Genomic DNA, 18,691 nt, shown 5'->3' with positions numbered 1-18,691 from the left:
TGTAGCAGCTTCAGCTACTCCGTGCTCTGAAAGCTGTGCCCTGCTGAGGCGGGGAGAAGGGTGTTTCGTTTGGTTTTTAAAGGACAAGTGGAGAGTTGCCTTGACGCGTGGTTTGTTGAGTATCTGGGACCCACTTGCACCAATACCAAACGTAGAGTGAGTTTTCTTTTCAAAGTAACAAACTGGTGCTGCTGAGAGGTGTTGGACCGATGCTGGAGGAGCACGTCTGTTTTACCGCAGGACAGGCAGCGGCGTGGGATCCTTTATGCCTGTCTATTAATAAACCTCAGCCCGACAGCGAGGAGGGACAAGCCGCCTCTTGACAGCTGTTACGAAATGGCAGTTGGGCCCAAAGATGCCTGTTTGGAGACCACCTGCTTGGTCACCGCCAGCCACGAGCTCAGTTTCGAGCGTTTGTGGTTATCTTTCGTCTGGCTCCGACTTTTCGCATTGGTAATAACCTTACCGAGTGTTTCTTCAGTGACTGACATTGATTTAATCTCCGGGAGGATTTTCTCTGTATCTGCAGCTCTCTCGTGTTCTTGCCTTTAAAAAAGGAACAACCTAAATCCAAGTGTTTTAGTGTTGGTTTTCCTTTCCCTGTTGTTTAGTGGTCTGAGCTGAAACAACATTCTTTGTTTTGGGGGAAGGAGGAGATTTTGTGCGTCAGGGCTGCGAGGCAGAGCCGTGGTGTGGTTATTTGAGGTCAGCAACCACAGCAAACCGGGTGTGTGGCTCTATCCCTTACGCCTGTTGCAAAAGCTGTCCAGTGCAGCTGCCCCGGCAGATCCTGCTGGTGAAGGGGAGGGATTTCCTCTGCTGGTGGTTACTCTGTTCTTGGAATGGTTTGAGTTACACTGGAAGGCTCCTGACCGTACGCCTGCGGATGTGTGGGTGTTTTTAATGGATGTGGAAACGTTAGAAGAATCTTTGCTGTGTCAAAGGGCTTTGGTATTTCAAAGCCCTCCTATGCCAAAGCTGTCTAGGAACAGGGCATCACTGCTGTCTTCTGGGATCCACTGTCCCAAAACCTTTATTTGCTGCAGAATCGCTTTCTGCTTCTGTCTGCTGTGGACACTAGTGGGAAACATGCAGAGATGTTGTGACTTCAGTCCTCTGGTCCCCTCAGACCCTGTGTGTGTCCATCAGGAAATCCCCTTACTGCGTTTGCTGCTGTGAAGATCCATGGGGTTTGTCAGTTAGCATGCGTAAGTGGTTGAGACTGAGAGGAGTCTTCCCTGTTTCCTTCTAAAGGTCTTTATTAACCTCAAGCAAAGTAATGAGTTTCTTGTAAAAAAATTGGTGAGGTGGTGGCAATGCAGGATAGAATCTGAGTTCCTGATGTACCTCCCTTTCAGCTGCCTCCCAGCTGCCAGAGCCTCCCGCAAGAGGTGAAAACAGGATCAGCCTGAAAAATGTCACGTGTCTGAGAATACACTTTCCCGGATATTCTCATATGAAGGAAAAAAAAAATTGGCAGTAAGTGCATACAAAAATACCCCTCTCCTGGATTCAGAGTGGGAACTGAGCACTGGGTGCTCCAAGTCACTGTTGTCTCGGTGTCTCTCATTTATGAGTGACATGGAAACCCTGCTATAAACCCCTAAACTTTGACTCTGTTCTGGTTTTGTTGGCTTGTTTGCGTGAAGTATAAGTTCCTTTTCCCTTTATCTTTGGCGTTAATTATTTTTTGTGGTTTATGGGATCTTTGCACTGAAGTTGAGAGAACCTGGACTGGAGGGTTATGCTGAAGGCGCTTGTGTCCAGTAGACTTTGTAGATTGAGAGGTGGATGAGTGAAATTCCAAGGTTTTGGGTTGGCAGTTCCAAGGTTTTGGGTTGGGTTTTGTTTTCAATGATGGCCGTAAGTACAGAACTGCTTTATACTTCTATTTCACTGTTGAGAGCCAACAATACCATCTGTCTTGTTGTATTTTGTGCATTTTTGGTGCTTTATTAATTTAAAATACTGTGTTAAACTTGGTGCAAAAGGCTTTAAGACTTTCAACCTATAGAAAGCCCAGCAAATGTAGCAATACAGAGTTTTCTGCCTGTTAAATGAGTGATAATGGTTCCAGGGTTTTTCTCTGTTGGCTGTTGCTGGATGGTGAAGGCTCTGTAGCTTCAGAAAAGATATGCAAAACCTACTTTACATTTTTTGTCTTTCTAGAATGTGCTTCTCCTGCGAAACTAAAGGTGTGCTACCACTGCGTGCTCTGCTTTACTGGGAAAGAAAAGAAATTCTATCTGTTGATCTGGGTGTGCACCTAGAGGAGGTGCTAGAGGCTGGGTGGGTGGACGGTCCTCGCTAGCTGGGCTTGAGTCGGAACCATCGGCTTCGCTTTTTGAACACGTTTAACGTGTGGCATGTGAATGTGTTCAAGACCAAAGCTGTCCTGGTACTAGAAATAGAATTACTTATCACGAAGCCTGGCATTTGATCTGCTCTGCTTTTGTTCTCATGTTGGTGCAAATCCTCAATCTGTAGTTCAGCCAATACCTGCTTCACCTGCTCCTTTTAATTGGCACTTGATTGTGTTATTATTGGCAAAGCTAAACTGAAGCTCTGGTTTTTATTCAGACTTGCAGAAGGTGGTGCAAAGGTTGAACATGCAGAGCAATGGGAGCTGTGGCATACCATGTCTGTGTGTGTCTGGGGGTGATAGTCACTTATTTCTGAAGTACACAAAGAAATAACCCAGGATAAAGCTTTTATTAACAGCTATAAAAAGACACAGCAGTGTGTGCAGTTCGGTAACTATCCTGCTTGGCTTAGCAGCCCTTCAGGCACCGATGAAAGGGTTCTGGCAAAGGCAGCAGTAGGAGATTGAGTGTAATTCTGTGCCTTGCTGCTGGGGAATTTCACCGCCTGTAACAAAGGCAAGAGAGCGGCACGCGGAGCTGCAGCACCTGGTGAGCAAAGGCAGAGGCTGGGACAGGCTTTTCAGTGAAGATGCTGGATTAACTGGGGCATCCGAGCGAGTCACAGGCTCCTTTATGCTCTTCCGTCTAAGATCAATGATTTCAACAAAAGATTCTTATGCTGCTGTGGTGAACTCAGCTGCAGGCCCTAACGCTCTGGTCCAAAAATCAGACAGAAAGCCATTGCTGGCTGAGAGGAGCGTGAGGCTTCTGAAAAGCCTAAGAGCAGGAATCCTTATCTTCAGCTGGCTTTAACAGCAATAAAGGCTGTTACTGCTGCTCCCTATCTCAGAGGTAGCTGATGTGAAGCGATAGGAGTTATTAATGGGATGAGATGGTCACAGTTCCCTGCCTTTCCTCAGGAAGGGAAGAGGGCTGAGGAAGATGCGCCTTTGGAAGTTCTGCTGTCTGTTCTTTCTAGGCTGCTGTTTCTGGGTTCGGTTTTGTACACAGGGCAGGGCACTGGGCAGGCTTACAGGTATTTAAGTCCTTCGAGTTGTGAAGATCTGAACTCTCAGATGTGTCTGCCTCTTAACAAGTGCTGAAGGAACTTGGGTTTCAAGGGAGTCAGATGCAAAATTGCCATGGAAGAGTCAATGTCTTTGTAGTGTCTATGCTGTATAGGTGGTGCTTTGGAAAGCTCCGTTAGATTTGACACTGTGCTGAAACTTTGGAGGGTTCTGGCTCTCAGTGGTTTTTTAAAGGGGCTTTAAAAGAACCTGATTTGAGGGAAGAGCAGAGATCTTACGGCTCATGGTGTCACCCAGGTGAGTGACTCCAGGGTAGCCAGTACTATTCCTTATCCTACGTGGACAAATCATGTTTGTTCTACTCTTAGAAGTTTTCTGGTGTGGTGATGAGATGGCATCCAGTAAACGAATTTATTTGCTATTAGGCATAATGAAAACTGAAAAGCCTTGGGGCTTTTTTGATCTTCCATGTGGTGATTTCTCCTTTTACATAACGTGTTTTATTAGAAATGTAACCGTGGGAAATGCTTCCATTGTCGCAAAGGGTTGCCAGTCTTTCCTCTTTGTATGTGACACGCCCTGCAGTACCAAATGGATGCTCGTAGGATTACTCCGTAGTAGTTGATGACAGAAGGAGCTTGTAAAGTTGCTGTAGAAAGCTTTGTGTATGTGCGGGCCGGAATTAGTCTGCTCCTTTATTAGGAACTACAAATGAGATTGATTGAGTTAATCTCTGTCTGTAGAACACCACCAGCTGCGATGAGCTGATGATGATTCACAGATGAGAGTCGCATTTTAAGACTGAACCTTGACAAATATCTGTGCTTGGTGCTCCTCCCGTGCACACAGCGATCCTTAAACTATGCTCTGCGGCTGATAAAATGCTCTGGGGAGTTAGTAAACCCGGCTTCATCTTTTGGTGTCCTCTACCCCAAGTAAGCCTGTGTGTTTTGTCTTCCAGTATGTTCAAGCAGATGCTCCTACCAATAAAACACTGGCTGGGCTGGTGGTGCAGCTGCTGCAATTCCAGGAAGATGCCTTTGGAAAACACGTCACCAATCCTGCCTTCACAAAGCTTCCTGTGAGTATTGCGGGTTAACCCACGACTATTCCAACCATGGATTTTGCTCTTCCTCTGGGCTCTGTGCTGCTAATGTGCTTCCAGGCGACGGGGTGGTTGGTGTGTCGTCTGAGGCTTTTGTTGAGGCATCCTCAGGACAGGGTGCAATGGCACACTCCCCCTTGAAAGCAGATTTTCACTGGAATGCAGCTTATTTTCTGTACATTGGGAAGTGGTGTCCTAAATACTGTGGAAAGGTTTTAATTTAGTAAAATTCTATGCAAGCTCATAAATTTTAAGTCAAATCTGTTTGGGCTGGTGCATCCTACACTGACTGAACAACATGCACTTTCCAAAGCAAATGGGTTTCCATTGGGCATTTCTGTTCAAACATTGAAATTGTAATGTGGTCAATGCTAAAAGCCAGCTTTACCACATTTTGTAGTAGCACATAGTTACCTCGTTAGTCTGGGGTAGATTTCCAGTTACTCAAGATATTGTTATAGAGAAACAACATGAACATTTTCAGGGTTGTTTATTTGGAGTTCAAATTCAGCACGTCTTTAGCAGTGATGATGTTCAGCCATCAGCTCCGTTGTGCTTGGAACTCTGCCTGCCACCAAAAGAGCCTTGCCCAAGCGAGCGTGAAGCCTCTCGGTGTGTAGTAATGCACACAGAAGCCCCACGAGATGCCATTCAGGTGTAGCTCACCTGATACCTCAGTGGTATCGAAAAGCTTTAAGGACAGAGGTGAACACTGCGGTGCTTTATTTTGATACGGCACTGTGGACTGTGAAACTGTCCCCGTATTCAGCAAGTTAATAAACCGTCTGTGAGCTCTCAAGTCTTAAATCAATTTGTCTTATCTCAAAAAAGGGTAATAAAGATGTCAGTGGCGTTGTAAATATGTGGTTCCTGTGTTTATTTGTGCTGTTTCGATGGTCTAATCTGATCAAATTTGCACAGCTTAAGTTCACAGCAGTTGGATCTCTCTGCTCTCCATTACTTCCGGCAGAAGGGCCTCTTCCTTCCTATTGTTTTTATGAGAAAATGCACCATGTACTCTTCAGACAAGGTTAACGGGCAGTGTTCGAGATGTATAATTCAGGCTGCAGAGGAGGCTTTATTCCTCCAGAGCACTCTGAAGACCTGGATGCTGAATGCTCCATTTTTACGGGACTACGTGTGCCTTGGGAAGAGAGATGGGGCGAAGGGATGTCTTAAGTGACATTGCTAATGCCCAGAAATACATTGAGAAGCTGTTGCAGGCTTCCACTGCGAAGAAAGTAAATGAAGCTTAAAGAGGTTGAAAGATTGTAGGCATCTTGGTGACTGTCCAGTATTACCACGTGCCTGGCAGCAGTCCTCAGTTTGCCACTGCTGCTCACAACTGCCGTCACTGAAGGCTGCTGTTGATAGGCCATTCTGTGCGTGATGCTCTTCTCCGTTAACGTGTGCTGCAGTGCAGTTTATTTGAGAATAAGTTAGAATTAGCTGAGATGGAGAACTGCGCTTGTTGCAAAACAGGGACGTGGCTCACCAAGAGCACTTGCTGGTGAGAACATGTCAAACCAAGGATGTTCTTCCAGCTCTGCTTCTCCAGCTTCATGTTTATTTTCCAAGTACTGGCCAGGACACCTTCCCATCATCCTCAGAAGGGTCTTCTCTGCTGTTGGCGAAGGGAAACTAGTCTCTTCCATCAGTATTCGAGGTAAACCTCTCTGACCTGGACTGCGCTTTGAGGGGATGAAGGAGACCTTGCATTTGAGAGAGGGTTGTCTTAAGGATCTTGCTAGAGCCTGCTGACACTGTAAAGTGACTTGTCATTGAAAGATTTAATGGGGTTACTGATGGGCAGCTGGTTGAAGGCAAAACTACTGCAGCAGCAGCAGCCCCAGAACTCCAAGTAGGGGGCGATGAGTACAACAGTGGAATCAACAGTTTCCCAAAACGCAGATGAGGTGTTTTGCCACAGCAATTCTGTTCATGATGTGGCCGGGCTGTCGGCAGAAAGGGATGACCGTGTGTATGTAGGACAGCTGAAGAGAAGTAACAGCAACTTCCATACTGGTGCCACAAAAATATTCCTTACAACAGGTCTGCTGGCTTCGTGTCAAGATTTGTTCTTCAGAGTAGCTACCATTTGTCTGCACCTCTGTAAACCAATGCTTGTGTTCTCAGAGCCAAGTCTTACACCAACAAAATCATTCAGCATGTTAAAACATTTCATTTTGGTTGAATCTTCTGATCAGAGACTGCTCTGTCCATGGAGGACTGTAGTTTGCTAAGAACGGGACTGGAACCCACGCGACTCGTCGACCGGCGAGTACCGTACGGCAGCTCCAAGCTCTTGCTTTCTGTGCGCAGTGGGGCCCTAAGCAGGTGATGGACCAGGAACAGTTCTGTTCTTGTTGAAAGCTTGTAAAGGATCTTTTCTACATTGTTTTTGGACACTGGTGTATTTGACATCTGACAGAACTGCTTTGCTTTCCACGGAGCCAAGGCAGGCGATGTTTCGGTCCCACACTTCCAATTTAGCTGCCTGGCTGCAGAATGGATTTAAAATGCTGTCAGCAGGCTGCGACTGTCTGTAATTGAGTGTTCATTCGGTGTTAGCAAATACTCCTGAGCTGTAATATAATGGGCATCAAAGAAAATGACCTGTTCAGGTCTAAAAAGCAAGATAGAAGCTAGTTCAGGACCATTCCTAATGGAGCAAAACTGCTAGGAAGGCTCTTTGTGCGGTGTCTCCAGCTTTGTGCATTCTCCAGTTCCAGCAGGCAACTTGCAGAAAGCCGCTGGTAACCAGAGCCCAGCCATTAACAAACCCCCCAGATTCTGTGTCGTGAATTGTACGAGTTTTTTCTTTCTACTGAGAAATGAAAAAGAGACTGGTCTTGGTCTGTATGTTTAGCACGTGTGTGGGAAGATAGCGTCCAGTTCCAGCAGGCGTCTTCCACTGAGTGGAGCCACATCAGGAGGGGTCAGCTCCAGAGTGACCCTTGTGCGCTTGTGGTGTGGCTGGGAGGTGTGGGGCTGTGCTTCCCCATGGGTGTCCTTCTTCCTTAGTGCCAGGGGACACTGGCTTCGAGGCAGAATATACATTTCTGTGGTGGGAGCGTGGCGAGGTGATGGATCTACCTCATTTTGTCATTTTGGTTTATTGTTACAGCTTTCTTTAAACACAGCTGGGGTTGTCAGGGAAATAACTTTTTAGAAGTCCTCCTGATCCTATATAAAAGTTGCCAAAAGCAGTTGGGCACTGCAGTCAAGAGAAAGAAGTGTTCCAGGGTGGCCTTAATCGAGCGCACATTTGTAAATTAATTTTTACATCTTAATCCAAAAAAATCACACTTTTATGCTTCAGATAAATGGATTTGTCAGTCATACTGGAAAAGAATCTGTAGCTGTAAAGATTATGGACAGAAATGTGTTCTGTTGTCATTTGTTCTGTTGCTTTCTTTGTCGCTGTTTGGTTCATACAATCCTGGAATGGTTTGCGTTGGAAAGGACCTTAAGCATCATCCAGTCCAACCCCCTGCCACGAGCAGAGACACCTTCTACTAGACCAAGGTGCTCAAAGCCATGTCCAGCCTGGCCTTAGCTCATCAGTGCTGGTTTGTGTTTTAGTTCTTCCTGTTCCCAATCTGACGATGGGAACCTTGGATACTCTCTGTGATAACAGGCTACAAAGAATTTCAAAAAAGATGCTGGTGGTGCCTTTCTCTGGCCCTGGCTCCAGCTGAGGTACCCAGTTGTCGTCCATCTCTAGGATGGCTTTAACAGTAGCTGAGTTTTTCTGAGCACATCCAAACATCCTGACCAGAGATAATAGTAAAACAGGTAATTCCAAGCTAAAATTTATCAGAAAAACGTGTGTCCCGGGTTCAACATGGAGGAGGAGAGGTGAGCACAGTAACCTTCTCAGCTCTTGACAGGACTTTGTGTCCTGGTGGAGGAGGGACGTGGATGGAGCTTCAGGAGCCGCGGTGAATACAGAGCCCAGGTTTTAGATGTTCATTTCTACCGATCTGCTTAATACAGATGAAGAGCATCTTAACTGACAGCTACAATTTTAGGTTTAATTTACTGTGAAATGGGCATTCAAAGGGTACTTTGGATTTCTGGTTTACAGCTATGCAAGGCAGTTTTTGCAGGCTACTCACCTGAGGAAGGACTTGGAGTTTCAGACAGAGCAGGTTCTGCTTGCAAACGTGAAGAAATCTGCTGGACCAAATGCTTTTAATCATCGTGAAACATTCTTAAAGGAGGACCTAAAGTGATCGCTCAAAGTGATTAATCTGAAAATAAAACTATGCCTTTGGTAAATTAGGCGTCTAAAGCTCAACTAATGAGTATGTGTTCATTTAAGATAATTACGTATGTCAGCATCACTGTGTTTTCACTTTTCTTCTGGGTTCTAGGCAAAGTGCTTCATGGATTTCAAAGCTGGAGGTACATTATGTCACATTCTTGGTGCTGCTTACAAATATAAGAATGAACAGGGCTGGTAAGTTCTTACTTCTAATTCATACACCTTTTGCATGACATTAAGCACATGAAATGCCTATGCAAACTACTCAGAGTTTAATTCTTCCTGGAGAATTGGGTAGGCAAGGGAGTCGGAGACGGGAAGAGGAATTTTTTTCCCTGTTTTGCTGCTGGTAGCTTGTTAAGACACACCCCCACACTTGTACATTTAAAGAAAAGCTGGCCAAGCTGAAGGTCTAGGTTGGGAGTTCAGTACAAGCTGGAGGCTTTTTTTTTTTTTGCTGTTTACTTGCCATGTGACTGAGCGAGTTAACCAGTATCTCCAAATAGCTGTTTGCCATCTACTCGGTAGGGAGCAGGGGGTTTAGTTTTAACCGGGCAAACATGAAACGTTGCACGGATGGTAATAAATATTCCATTTTCTATTGCTTCTCCCCACAAATGGGGAGTGGCGGGAGGTGGAAGGCTGCCTGGGTGGTCATTGACACCGTTCATGGGACATCCCGGTAGCGTTTTGACCGGTGTGTTTAAGTTAAATCCTCTTCTCAGGAGGGCAGTGGCATGAATCACTCTATTTGAGAATGCTGGAGAAGCTCTGAGGATGGGAAATTGGTAGATCAGAGTAAGCAGAGGTTGTTCTTGAACGTACACGTAGATCTGATGTGCCGGCCCGTACCAGCACTACTGAACTGACTGTGTTTCCGGTCCCGCAGAGTAAGCAGAGGTTGTTCTTGAACGTACAGGTAGATCTGATGTGCCGGCCCGTATCAGCACTGCTGAACTGACCATGTTTCCGGTCCCCCCCCGAGAGCAAACTAACAGGCAAAAATGACGTTGTGTTAGGAATCGTTGATACTCATCCCAGCTGAATAGGTAGCTCGGGTGGATGTATCAGAAAGGGTATAGGACATGGTACATGTTTGTGGTGGATCTGTCAGGAGTGTCTTGCTACCTCTTTGCCTTAAGATCACAGAGTTAAATGGCTCCGACTTCATGAATATTTAAACATCCCATTTTTTTTCCAAACAAATTTAGTTTTCAGTCATTGAAATTTGTCAGCAAAACTCGGCGATGTGATTGCCTCCTCTCTTCTCACTCTCTTGCTGATTCCTCAGAACTAGTGTGGGTAGTGTCTTGTGTTCGTGCATGTGGGGTGTAGAGGGAAGCACACTCGAATTTAACTCTGAGGATCAGACTTAGAGCTTGGAATGTCTCCACTGACTCAACCAAATAATACGTGGTGCTTTGCCTGAAATATGATTTTATGTTTTTTTTAATGGTATGCATTGTCACTCTTGCTTAACCTGTTTGTGAATGATCTGTCTTATAGGAGAAGTACCTTTCCTCGCCATAATAGGTATGTCTGAAAAATGCACTTACCCAGTGCAGCTGGACATACCTTGTCTCTCCCTGCAATTCCAGTAGGCGTTCGCTAAAACCTGCCAGCGGGTATCAGATAAACCGAGGATAGGAAGAATTAGTGCTACTATTTTATCTAAATGGGCAACTAAAAACGTGCTATTTCTTAATATGTTAACGTGTTCCTCTGAAAGTGTGGGTTTCTAAAGCAGGCAGGACTTTGGGGACAGATACAGCATTCAGTGAAGACATAATGAAGATTTTAGGCAACTAAACGTAAAAATTTGGGTCAAACTTCAGTGCTTGAAGTGTCTTTGTGTTGTAGGTACTGAAGATTTTAGGTGTCTAGGTTAGTTTGCTTTTATTTGGCATTTATCTTCCTTTGCTTCCACGTTTGAGAAGCGTGTTTGAGTACAGACTATGAAGCTGTCACTGGCTGAGTACTGGAGAAGTGGTTTGATGCTGGCTCTTAAACATCCCCTGTGTATAGTTGTAAAATACTTTTTTAAATGGTGTTGTGGTGAACTGACAGACTTCTCGATGACTGGCCCTCCTTCCAGAAGCCAGTGTAAACCTTTCACCATGCACACTGTTACATGAAGAGGTCATAAATTTCTCCTAAAATTGGAAGATGATTCTAATAAGGATGCCAAGATATTATCTTGCACTTGTCTGCCAGCGAAGGGAAGCGTAATCCTGCTGTAAGAGAGAAGTCATCGTTCACTAATAACGATTATTTCTAGTGCTGCCCAGCTCTGCGGCGTATTTACGCTATTCTGCCTGTGTGGGCAACTTCTTTCTGAAAATGGAGAGCCTCAGGGGAAGAAAAACGTGGTGATCTCAGCTGAAGTGTCTGTGTTTAACATAGTGCTGTAGTAGCGATGGGATGCCATCCTGCTTGGGAATGGGTTTGGTGACTAAAAATCGATCTCGCTTTGGTTTACCTTCATTGTATGTTTATAAACTTTCAGAAATTGATTTGGTGTGTTTCTGGAAACAAATGTGTTTACAAGAATCTGTCACTAGATGGGCACAAAAGTAAATTCTTGTCATTTAAGTCGGGGTGTTAACTTCAGGCGCATCAGTCCCTGCATAGTAACTACGTCCGTGGCTTTTGCACTGTGTGAAGCGTACAGGGAGCTTTTGGCTTCACACGCTGGAATTTGAGTTATCTAAACATTCCATGGTGCTTTGAAAAAGCCTAAATTCTTAAGGGTCAGGCCCAAATCTGTTTCAGAGGCTCCTACAGCACTGCTTACCCTGGGTGGTGGCAATGAGCCCAAGCGGTAGCGCTGCTGTGAACACCCTGGAGTGCTGAGCTTGGTGAGGGACCGCCCTTAGTGCTGGTGTTGTCCCATATCTCTGGGCCTTGATGGTCGCCATTCAAATTCATCACTTGACCTGGTTCATCCATGACTTCTGAGCATGTGTACGGTTCAGGTGGATACAGCAAATGCCACCGGAGGGAGGCTCTTGTGGTTCTTCCACAAGAGAAAATCTTCCACAAGCAGAAAATCTCAGATTTTGTGTTATCCCCCCTCATTTCTGATAGACACTTCAATCCGCATTGTTGCATCAAGAATTCTGATTACCTTATAGAAAGCTTGCTCCAGAGTCCGATAAAGACAGTCATGAAATGCTTACGAGGGTTATTAGCTCCCTGTGCACGGCAGGGGAGTGGCTTGTTCCCTCACAAGTAAGGGGTTGAGAATCTCAGGTGGATGAATTGTTTTCCCTGGATTAGAGTCTGGGACTGATGGATGGGTGCAACTAGAAGAGAAACGTGAGAACCTGTCCATGAACTTTCTCATCTAGTTGTTGAAACCCACCGTGAGCGTTGGATGACGTCTCTGTTCAGTTATCCTTTGTGACCGTAGTGGAATGCGCTGCCCTGCCACGGGGTTTGGCTGGGCGATGTCAACCTTCATTTTTCCTAAACATTTCACTGATCAGTTGCGTTTTGTTGATTTCGTTCCTCATGATTTCTTTTTTTCTTGCTTGTGAGGGCTGCCAAGTGGAGCAAAAATATTTGTGAATGTGCTCTAAGTGTTCTTGCGTAGCTGCCATGATACACTGTGTTTTTATGTGGAATGTGAAAGACTCTCGACTGCTGAATGGAGGAGAGTTGAATTTAACGGTTTGGAATAATTTTCCTTAACAGGCGGAGGTTTGACCTGCAGAATCCATCCCGAATGGATCGAAACGTGGAGATGTTCATGAACATTGAGAAAACACTAGTGCAGGCAAGAAACTGCTGTACAAAACCATGTGTTCACACGCTCAGGGCAAGGGGTTCACTTGCTTCGGTGTCCCTCAGCTGCCTCCCACTGCTCAGTTTCATCCTGGACTTGTTTAACTGCTGTGTGCGAATAACAGAATATTTTGTTTTCAAACTCCAAAACCAAGCTTGGTGTATAATATAGTCAATAACAAACTATAATAATATAGTCAATAACTGTAATAGTATAATGTAGTGAAGATGTAACCGTCAGGTGCCTGTTAAAAATGGAAATAGGAGGAAGGACAGCAAAAAGAAAAAATACCCTTATTATAAAAACCTATTGCCATTATATGGTGGTTTCAGTACACAACAAAGTACATGTTTAAAATTCAAAATGGACCAAATGTGTCCCTGCAAATGTCATTGAAATGCGTGAATCTGCTCATCACTGCCACAGGACAGATTCAGCTTTGGAGGCTGGCGCGCAGGGAATTTAAATTCTCTTCCAAGCAAAGCTTCCAGAGCCTGGCAAAAATTCTTTGAAATCAAAGACGTGGTTTCTGTTAAAGTTAACGCGAAAGCAGGAACGTGGGAACAGCCACGCTGGGTCACGATCCCTTCATCCGTGATAACGTCTCTGACAGAGCGAATGGCAGATCTGCAGAGACCAGGCAGAACCCAGGATGAGGCTTTGAGGGAGGTGCTCAGAGGGAATATTGCTGTCCCGGGGGTTTCTGGCTAGAGTCGGGGTCGAGTCGCAGGCTGGTGGGTGGTCCTTGAAGCCTTTTCAAGCGCTGGTGATCCTAATTGGAATTTTTTGATTTATGTCCCAGGTGACCTATTAATTTCTTATTCAACTTCTTATTCTCTCCGCTAGAACAATTGTCTGAGCAGACCCACCATCTACCTCATTCCAGATATTGAATTGAAGCTGGCTAATAAATTGAAGGACATTGTCAAACGCCACCAGGTAACTGTTAAATAGCGTGTCTTAAAACCAGTGTTCTCTCGGTTAAAGTGTGTTTGCCCAACTTCAACACATCGGTTACATCTGGATTGCGCCTGACCGCACAAGGCAGCGGTGACAAGTCACTTAAGAACAAAAGCTCACCTTTCTAAGTCCTAGACGTGTGGGGAGAGTGTAAGGAAGCTTAAAAAAACCTCCGCCTTTTTTTACTTGCATGTGCTGGGCAGAACACGAGCAACAACCGTTTCTGCTCGTTTGATAGGCAGCATCTGTCTGAGAGAGTCAGCGTCTTGCCAGGGTAATTTCATGTACTAGATGATGAGCTGAGCAAGATTAATATTTCATCTCTTTGAAAATGTAAACAGTCTTTTCACTTGTCTTGGGAGAGATCTCCTAGAGTGTGAGCTCTCGAAGGTCTGATGACCTTTTGTGTCATGATAATCCACAGCTGTAGCCAAAGGGAACAGTTTCTTTTCCACACTAAATGTATTTCCTGTGTGGTGATTATGAACCATCGTCTCAACTTCTGTTGTGTAATTTTTCACGAGTTACTCTAAATTCAGCTGATTCAGGATGCTTGCTCTTGCTGAAATTAGAGCGAATGAGTCCATTTTCCTTTCATAAAGGAATTCTACAGTGAACTCAGAGCACGCGACATCCGTGAATGATTTCAGGGAGTTCTAAAGCAGGCAGCTTTGTCTCTAAAGGGATGTGAAGAACTGAAAACAGAAATTGTTCCTAATTCTGCTTTTTGGGCTTTATTCCTTTGCCCTGCCTCTGAGTTCTCATCCTGTATTAGTGTTGCTCCCTATGCTTACTCACTGTCTTGAATTTGTTTTTTTTAATGCGTTGCTGTTGTCTTCCCTTTACCCCATCCTTTGTACCTGCAGCTCCCTCCTCTCTGGCATTTCCAAGTTCTCGCTGCTCTGACTGCAGCCTGTGCAAAAGAGTTGCCTGTCTTTTTGCCCCAGTGTCATCTCTGGGCTTACCAAACAAGGTGTCAGTACAAAGGTTGTTCTTTCTGCTGGCGAAGATGCTGTTGCTTGGAGCACCTCCTCCCCTCTGCCCCATCCTATGAACTGCTGTTGGTGTAGGAACTCCTGCCCTTCAGCCCCAATACCAGAGTAGTCTCCAAGTATTCCCTCCATAATGCAACACATATTCGTGCTTTTTTCGTTTTCCTTCTTTTGATGCCGTCTTCCAAGCTGTTCACATCCTCTTGGCTGTAACCTATCCTTTGTGCTCTATGGTCCTTTAAATAAATCTGTCAAGTATTTATGGAGTGAAAATCTTGAAAACATTTTCATACAAACTGTTCCTAAAGTCGACTGCTCTCAGAAGAACCTGCAGACTGAATTTCTGCTGTCCTTGGAAATGACTTTTCCAATACGGAGATGGGAGGTGTCTCTGCAGTGTGTGGGAGGGTCTTTATGCTTCTCCACGTGAGGGAAGGACAGGATTTTCTAGACTGGCCTCACTAAGCAGTGTTACACGTGGATTTGACAGATACCTAATGGTGTAGGAGAACTTCTTTGCATGATTAGACAGGTCCAATAGGGTTATATTTCTGGCCTGTGCCCGCGTGTAGGGCAGTTGCTTCATGTACCACTGTGTGTGGCATCCACGTAAGCATGAGAAGTACGTCTGTTGCTTCCCATATGTCAAGAAAATGACATCCTAAACCGGCAAGAAGTAGTGTTCTCGCGTTTGACAAACATCTTCGTGTGCTTCTGATTTATGCCCTTTGGTCTGTGATTCAGGAGGCTTTTCTGAAAGAACGGGTGTTTAGTCTGCCTCTCGAGATACAGCCTTTCCTGATTGCTAAGGGTGTTCTGTTCAAGGCAGCCGTTTCTAGTTAAGTTTCTTGTTGACTTTATCTTCTGTGAACTGTCATATTTAGACAGTGGTTTGGACCACAATGTGTACTTAGCAGGGGAGAAGTCACAGATCCTTTCTTATCAAATATAGGTTTGTATAAACTGATAGTCGAACAATTTACGATGAAAACTGGAGCAGGAGGAAGGATTTGAGATGAAAAGAGCAAGAGATGGAAAGTAGTTTGGCAGCAGTCCTAAACAATTGCTTTTTTTCTGGCACTTGTTTGAGGAGGTGTTAGCAGTCACATTGACATTAGCCTTGGCTGTTTCTAGTTTACATGGGACATGGGTAAAAAAGCGGCCCAAGAGTCTGTAGTAACTTGTTGAAGGTTTGGCACTTGTTTGAGGAGGTGTTAGCAGTCACATTGACATTAGCCTTGACTGTTTCTAGCTTACATGGGACATGGGTAAAAAAAGCGGCCCAAGAGTCTGTGGTAACTTGTTGAAGGTTTCTCATGCAGTTTCTTCTCTTCTTCCATCTTTCCCCCAGGGAACAGTAACTGAAGAGAAATCGAAGGCTACCCACCATGTTTATCCAAGTCCTACCTCAACGGATGATGGTAAAGTTGCTTTGGAGTTTTAAAGTGAAAATAGTCTCGTAACTAAATTCCCTTAGCACTTTGGGGAGCTTTCACACAGACACAGTGTTCCCAGCCTGCTGCTGAGAACTGCTGGGGAAGTATTTTTAGGGTTAATGACTCAAAATCAATGTGTCCTGCTTCTAACTATGGGCTGTAACATTCCAATTTTTAATTGATAACTACAGTTTCAGATTAAGGTGTGTAACGCTGACTGCTCCGCAGTGGTTACGTTGGAAATTGCAATATTATTGATTGCTGAATGCAGATAGAAGTGTTATTTGTCCCAAGTAACTTGCAAGCTGAAGGGAAGGAAAGCAAAGGGTCTGGAAGAACCTAAAAAAGAAATTAACTTGGATTAAAAATTTAAAAGGAAAGATAGTTGGCTTTATTCTAACGCAGTCTGCTGCTCTTTGAGGAATAGAGGTTCCACAAAAGCAATGAAACTGCTGCATCCTTCAGCAAACAGCAAAGAAACCCCCTTAATTTTACTTTAAATTTACATTTGTCTGGTGGATCAGGGTCGAGCCTGAGCTTCACCGCTGTAAATGGGCAATGCGATGGCCACTAGATGGGAGTGTTCACTGCTGCGTGTCTGCCTTCACGCCTTGTCTGTGTCTCTGCTGCTGGTAGTTTCATGCCTAGCCACAGGTTTGTATTTAACCACTTAGGTTCTTGGGAAAGGATGGAGCATTGCAGGACCCACCCGTTTTGTAGTCAGTGAACATGCAGATGCTCTGGACAGAGCTCTCTCAACCCCTGGTTGTGCTAAGATGAGAAAACAGCCATGAATCCCAGCGATAGGACTTCACCAGGTCTGCGTCCTCAGGGTTTCTTGTCTAATGCTGCTCTGGGCCATAGTCTCAGTATTTGGGTCACAAGGGTTGGGTTATTCCACAGAGTCAGACGTGGAGTTCAAAAGAGAAAAGCCTTCCAAACAGCAGTGAGACCAAGCGTTGCCTTACTGCAGAACCGGCAAAGAATCCGTGTAGCTCAGTAAGTCTGTATTAACGTGACATCGTTATTGGCACCACTGGGAGAGCAGGAAGTTGAAATCCCGTTTTGTTAGACTCTTGGAAGTGGTTTGTTCAAATCTCTTTCACCACCACCCACCCCTTGCTCCAACATTCTTCCTCTTTCTGTGTTATTTCTGCTGTCTTTGCTGGATGTCCTCTTGGAGGATTTGCTCTGTCTCCTTCCGAGTTCTGGGCCCAAGCAGCCGAGGGGTTTGGGAGGTGGGATGGGGGAAATGAGCCAGCAGAGGGTAGTGCTTCCAGGGCTCAGCCGGAAATGCCACTTGCGTCAGTTGAGAAGCAGGTGACAGTTCCAGACCGCTTTGGTCTCACTCTGGAGCGTGTTGGGGTACTAACCTCTGTGGCCAGGAAAGGAAATGTAATAATTCTTAGCAGTAAAGTGACTTTACTCGTGTAACATCGGTGCCATGTACAGGCAGAGCACACATGTGTTTAGCAGTGGCTCAGGTAATGCAGGCAGGTTTGTCACTGTGGCAGGCCAGGCGGCTGGAACTGACTGCACCACGGCAGACTTCCATCAGAGATGACTGCAGCAGCTTCACTGTGACTGACTGTCAAAAGGCAAAACGGAGTTTCATTGCTTTACAGTCCCCATCTGATGCGAGATCTCTCTCCCCTTTGCAGATGAGTGGTTGAGACCTGTGATGAAGAAAGACAAGCAGGTGCTGGTACACTGGGGCTTTTTTCCAGACAGGTAAAGAAAGGTGGGGGGGAAGAAAGACCCCAAATCTTAACTGAAGTTTGTCAAGCAGACAAACTGCTCCCCTTCACTCCCTGGGTGCCTTTAGTCAAGTGACTGCTGAAAGCTTCTATGTGGTAAAGCTGTCTCGTGTGGTTAGAAGATGTTACAAGGGAGAGTATGTACTGTTGGTACCTCAGTGTATTTGTAATAACTGGTTCTGGAGTCCAAGTTATGGAAAAATCAGAGGGTTGATAACCCAACGTTGGCTTTTTAAATAATGTCTTGAGGGTCCTAAAATCTTCGCTGAGAGCGCACAGAATTCTCAGGAACCACATGCATATTTCACTGGAAGAGAGCAAACAACAGTCACACTCAAGTTTCTTTCCTCACACAGATGAAAAACCTTTAAATATTTTTATATTTAGTAGTCAAGTTTGTGTTGACTCTGTATTTATACAATCAGTATAAACAGGAGGGATGCTATACACACATCTCTTCTTGCATATGACTTGCCCCACTTGCTCAGTACGTGCCTGGTGTTGATTACAAAGTATTTTGGCTCTTGCTGTTACCAAGTGCAGTTTCTTAGTATTTACAGATAGGTTTTTGAGGGAATAGCATGTGGAAAAGTGAAATATAAATAACAAATGGTTTCTGCAGCAGTAGGGGTTGAAGGAGAGGATGCAAACTCCTCTCTTCTAGGAATCCAGTATCTCTTGCTTTACCGTGAGAGCAGAAACAAGCTAGTTGACTTGATGCCAGGGTTTAAACAGGTGACTCAGAAACTGCGTTTTTACCCCTGAATCTAGGGAGTAGGTTTGCAACTTTTAAGCTGGAGCTGGCTTTACTGAGATGGCTTTTAAATTCAGAAAGTTAAAGATGTGCCTCGGAGCCCTCTCTTTTCAGCGTGTCATATTCCTGTAGCAGAAAACAGTAATTATTCCTTTAACTCTTCATTGCGTGGAAAATACTTTACTCTTCTGTCCCAGCAACATGATTTGCACATGTCAAAACTGCTGCGTAACCATTCC

The 18,691-nt window shown here is 45.0% G+C and overlaps 1 protein-coding gene across 1 annotated transcript in view; it reads left to right on the top strand.

Annotated features, from left to right (window-relative positions):
- Positions 1-336: 336 nt before the first annotated feature.
- Positions 337-18,691, top strand: part of LOC104501765 (SWI/SNF complex subunit SMARCC1-like) — a gene marked incomplete at its 3' end in the record, with an annotated part of 27,775 nt that continues 9,420 nt past the window's right edge. Inside the window, exons 1-7 of the mRNA XM_010145632.1 lie at positions 337-453; positions 4,353-4,472; positions 8,876-8,961; positions 12,463-12,544; positions 13,400-13,492; positions 15,857-15,926; positions 17,603-17,672. Of these exons, the coding sequence (XP_010143934.1) occupies positions 337-453; positions 4,353-4,472; positions 8,876-8,961; positions 12,463-12,544; positions 13,400-13,492; positions 15,857-15,926; positions 17,603-17,672 (638 nt within the window). The remainder of the gene's footprint in view (positions 454-4,352; positions 4,473-8,875; positions 8,962-12,462; positions 12,545-13,399; positions 13,493-15,856; positions 15,927-17,602; positions 17,673-18,691) is intronic.

The sequence above is a fragment of the Buceros rhinoceros genome, unplaced genomic scaffold (genome assembly GCF_000710305.1).
Source record: "Buceros rhinoceros silvestris isolate BGI_N320 unplaced genomic scaffold, ASM71030v1 scaffold2271, whole genome shotgun sequence".
In the NCBI taxonomy this organism is placed as follows: Eukaryota; Metazoa; Chordata; class Aves; order Bucerotiformes; family Bucerotidae; genus Buceros; species Buceros rhinoceros.
This window is presented reverse-complemented; position numbering and strand designations above follow the sequence as displayed.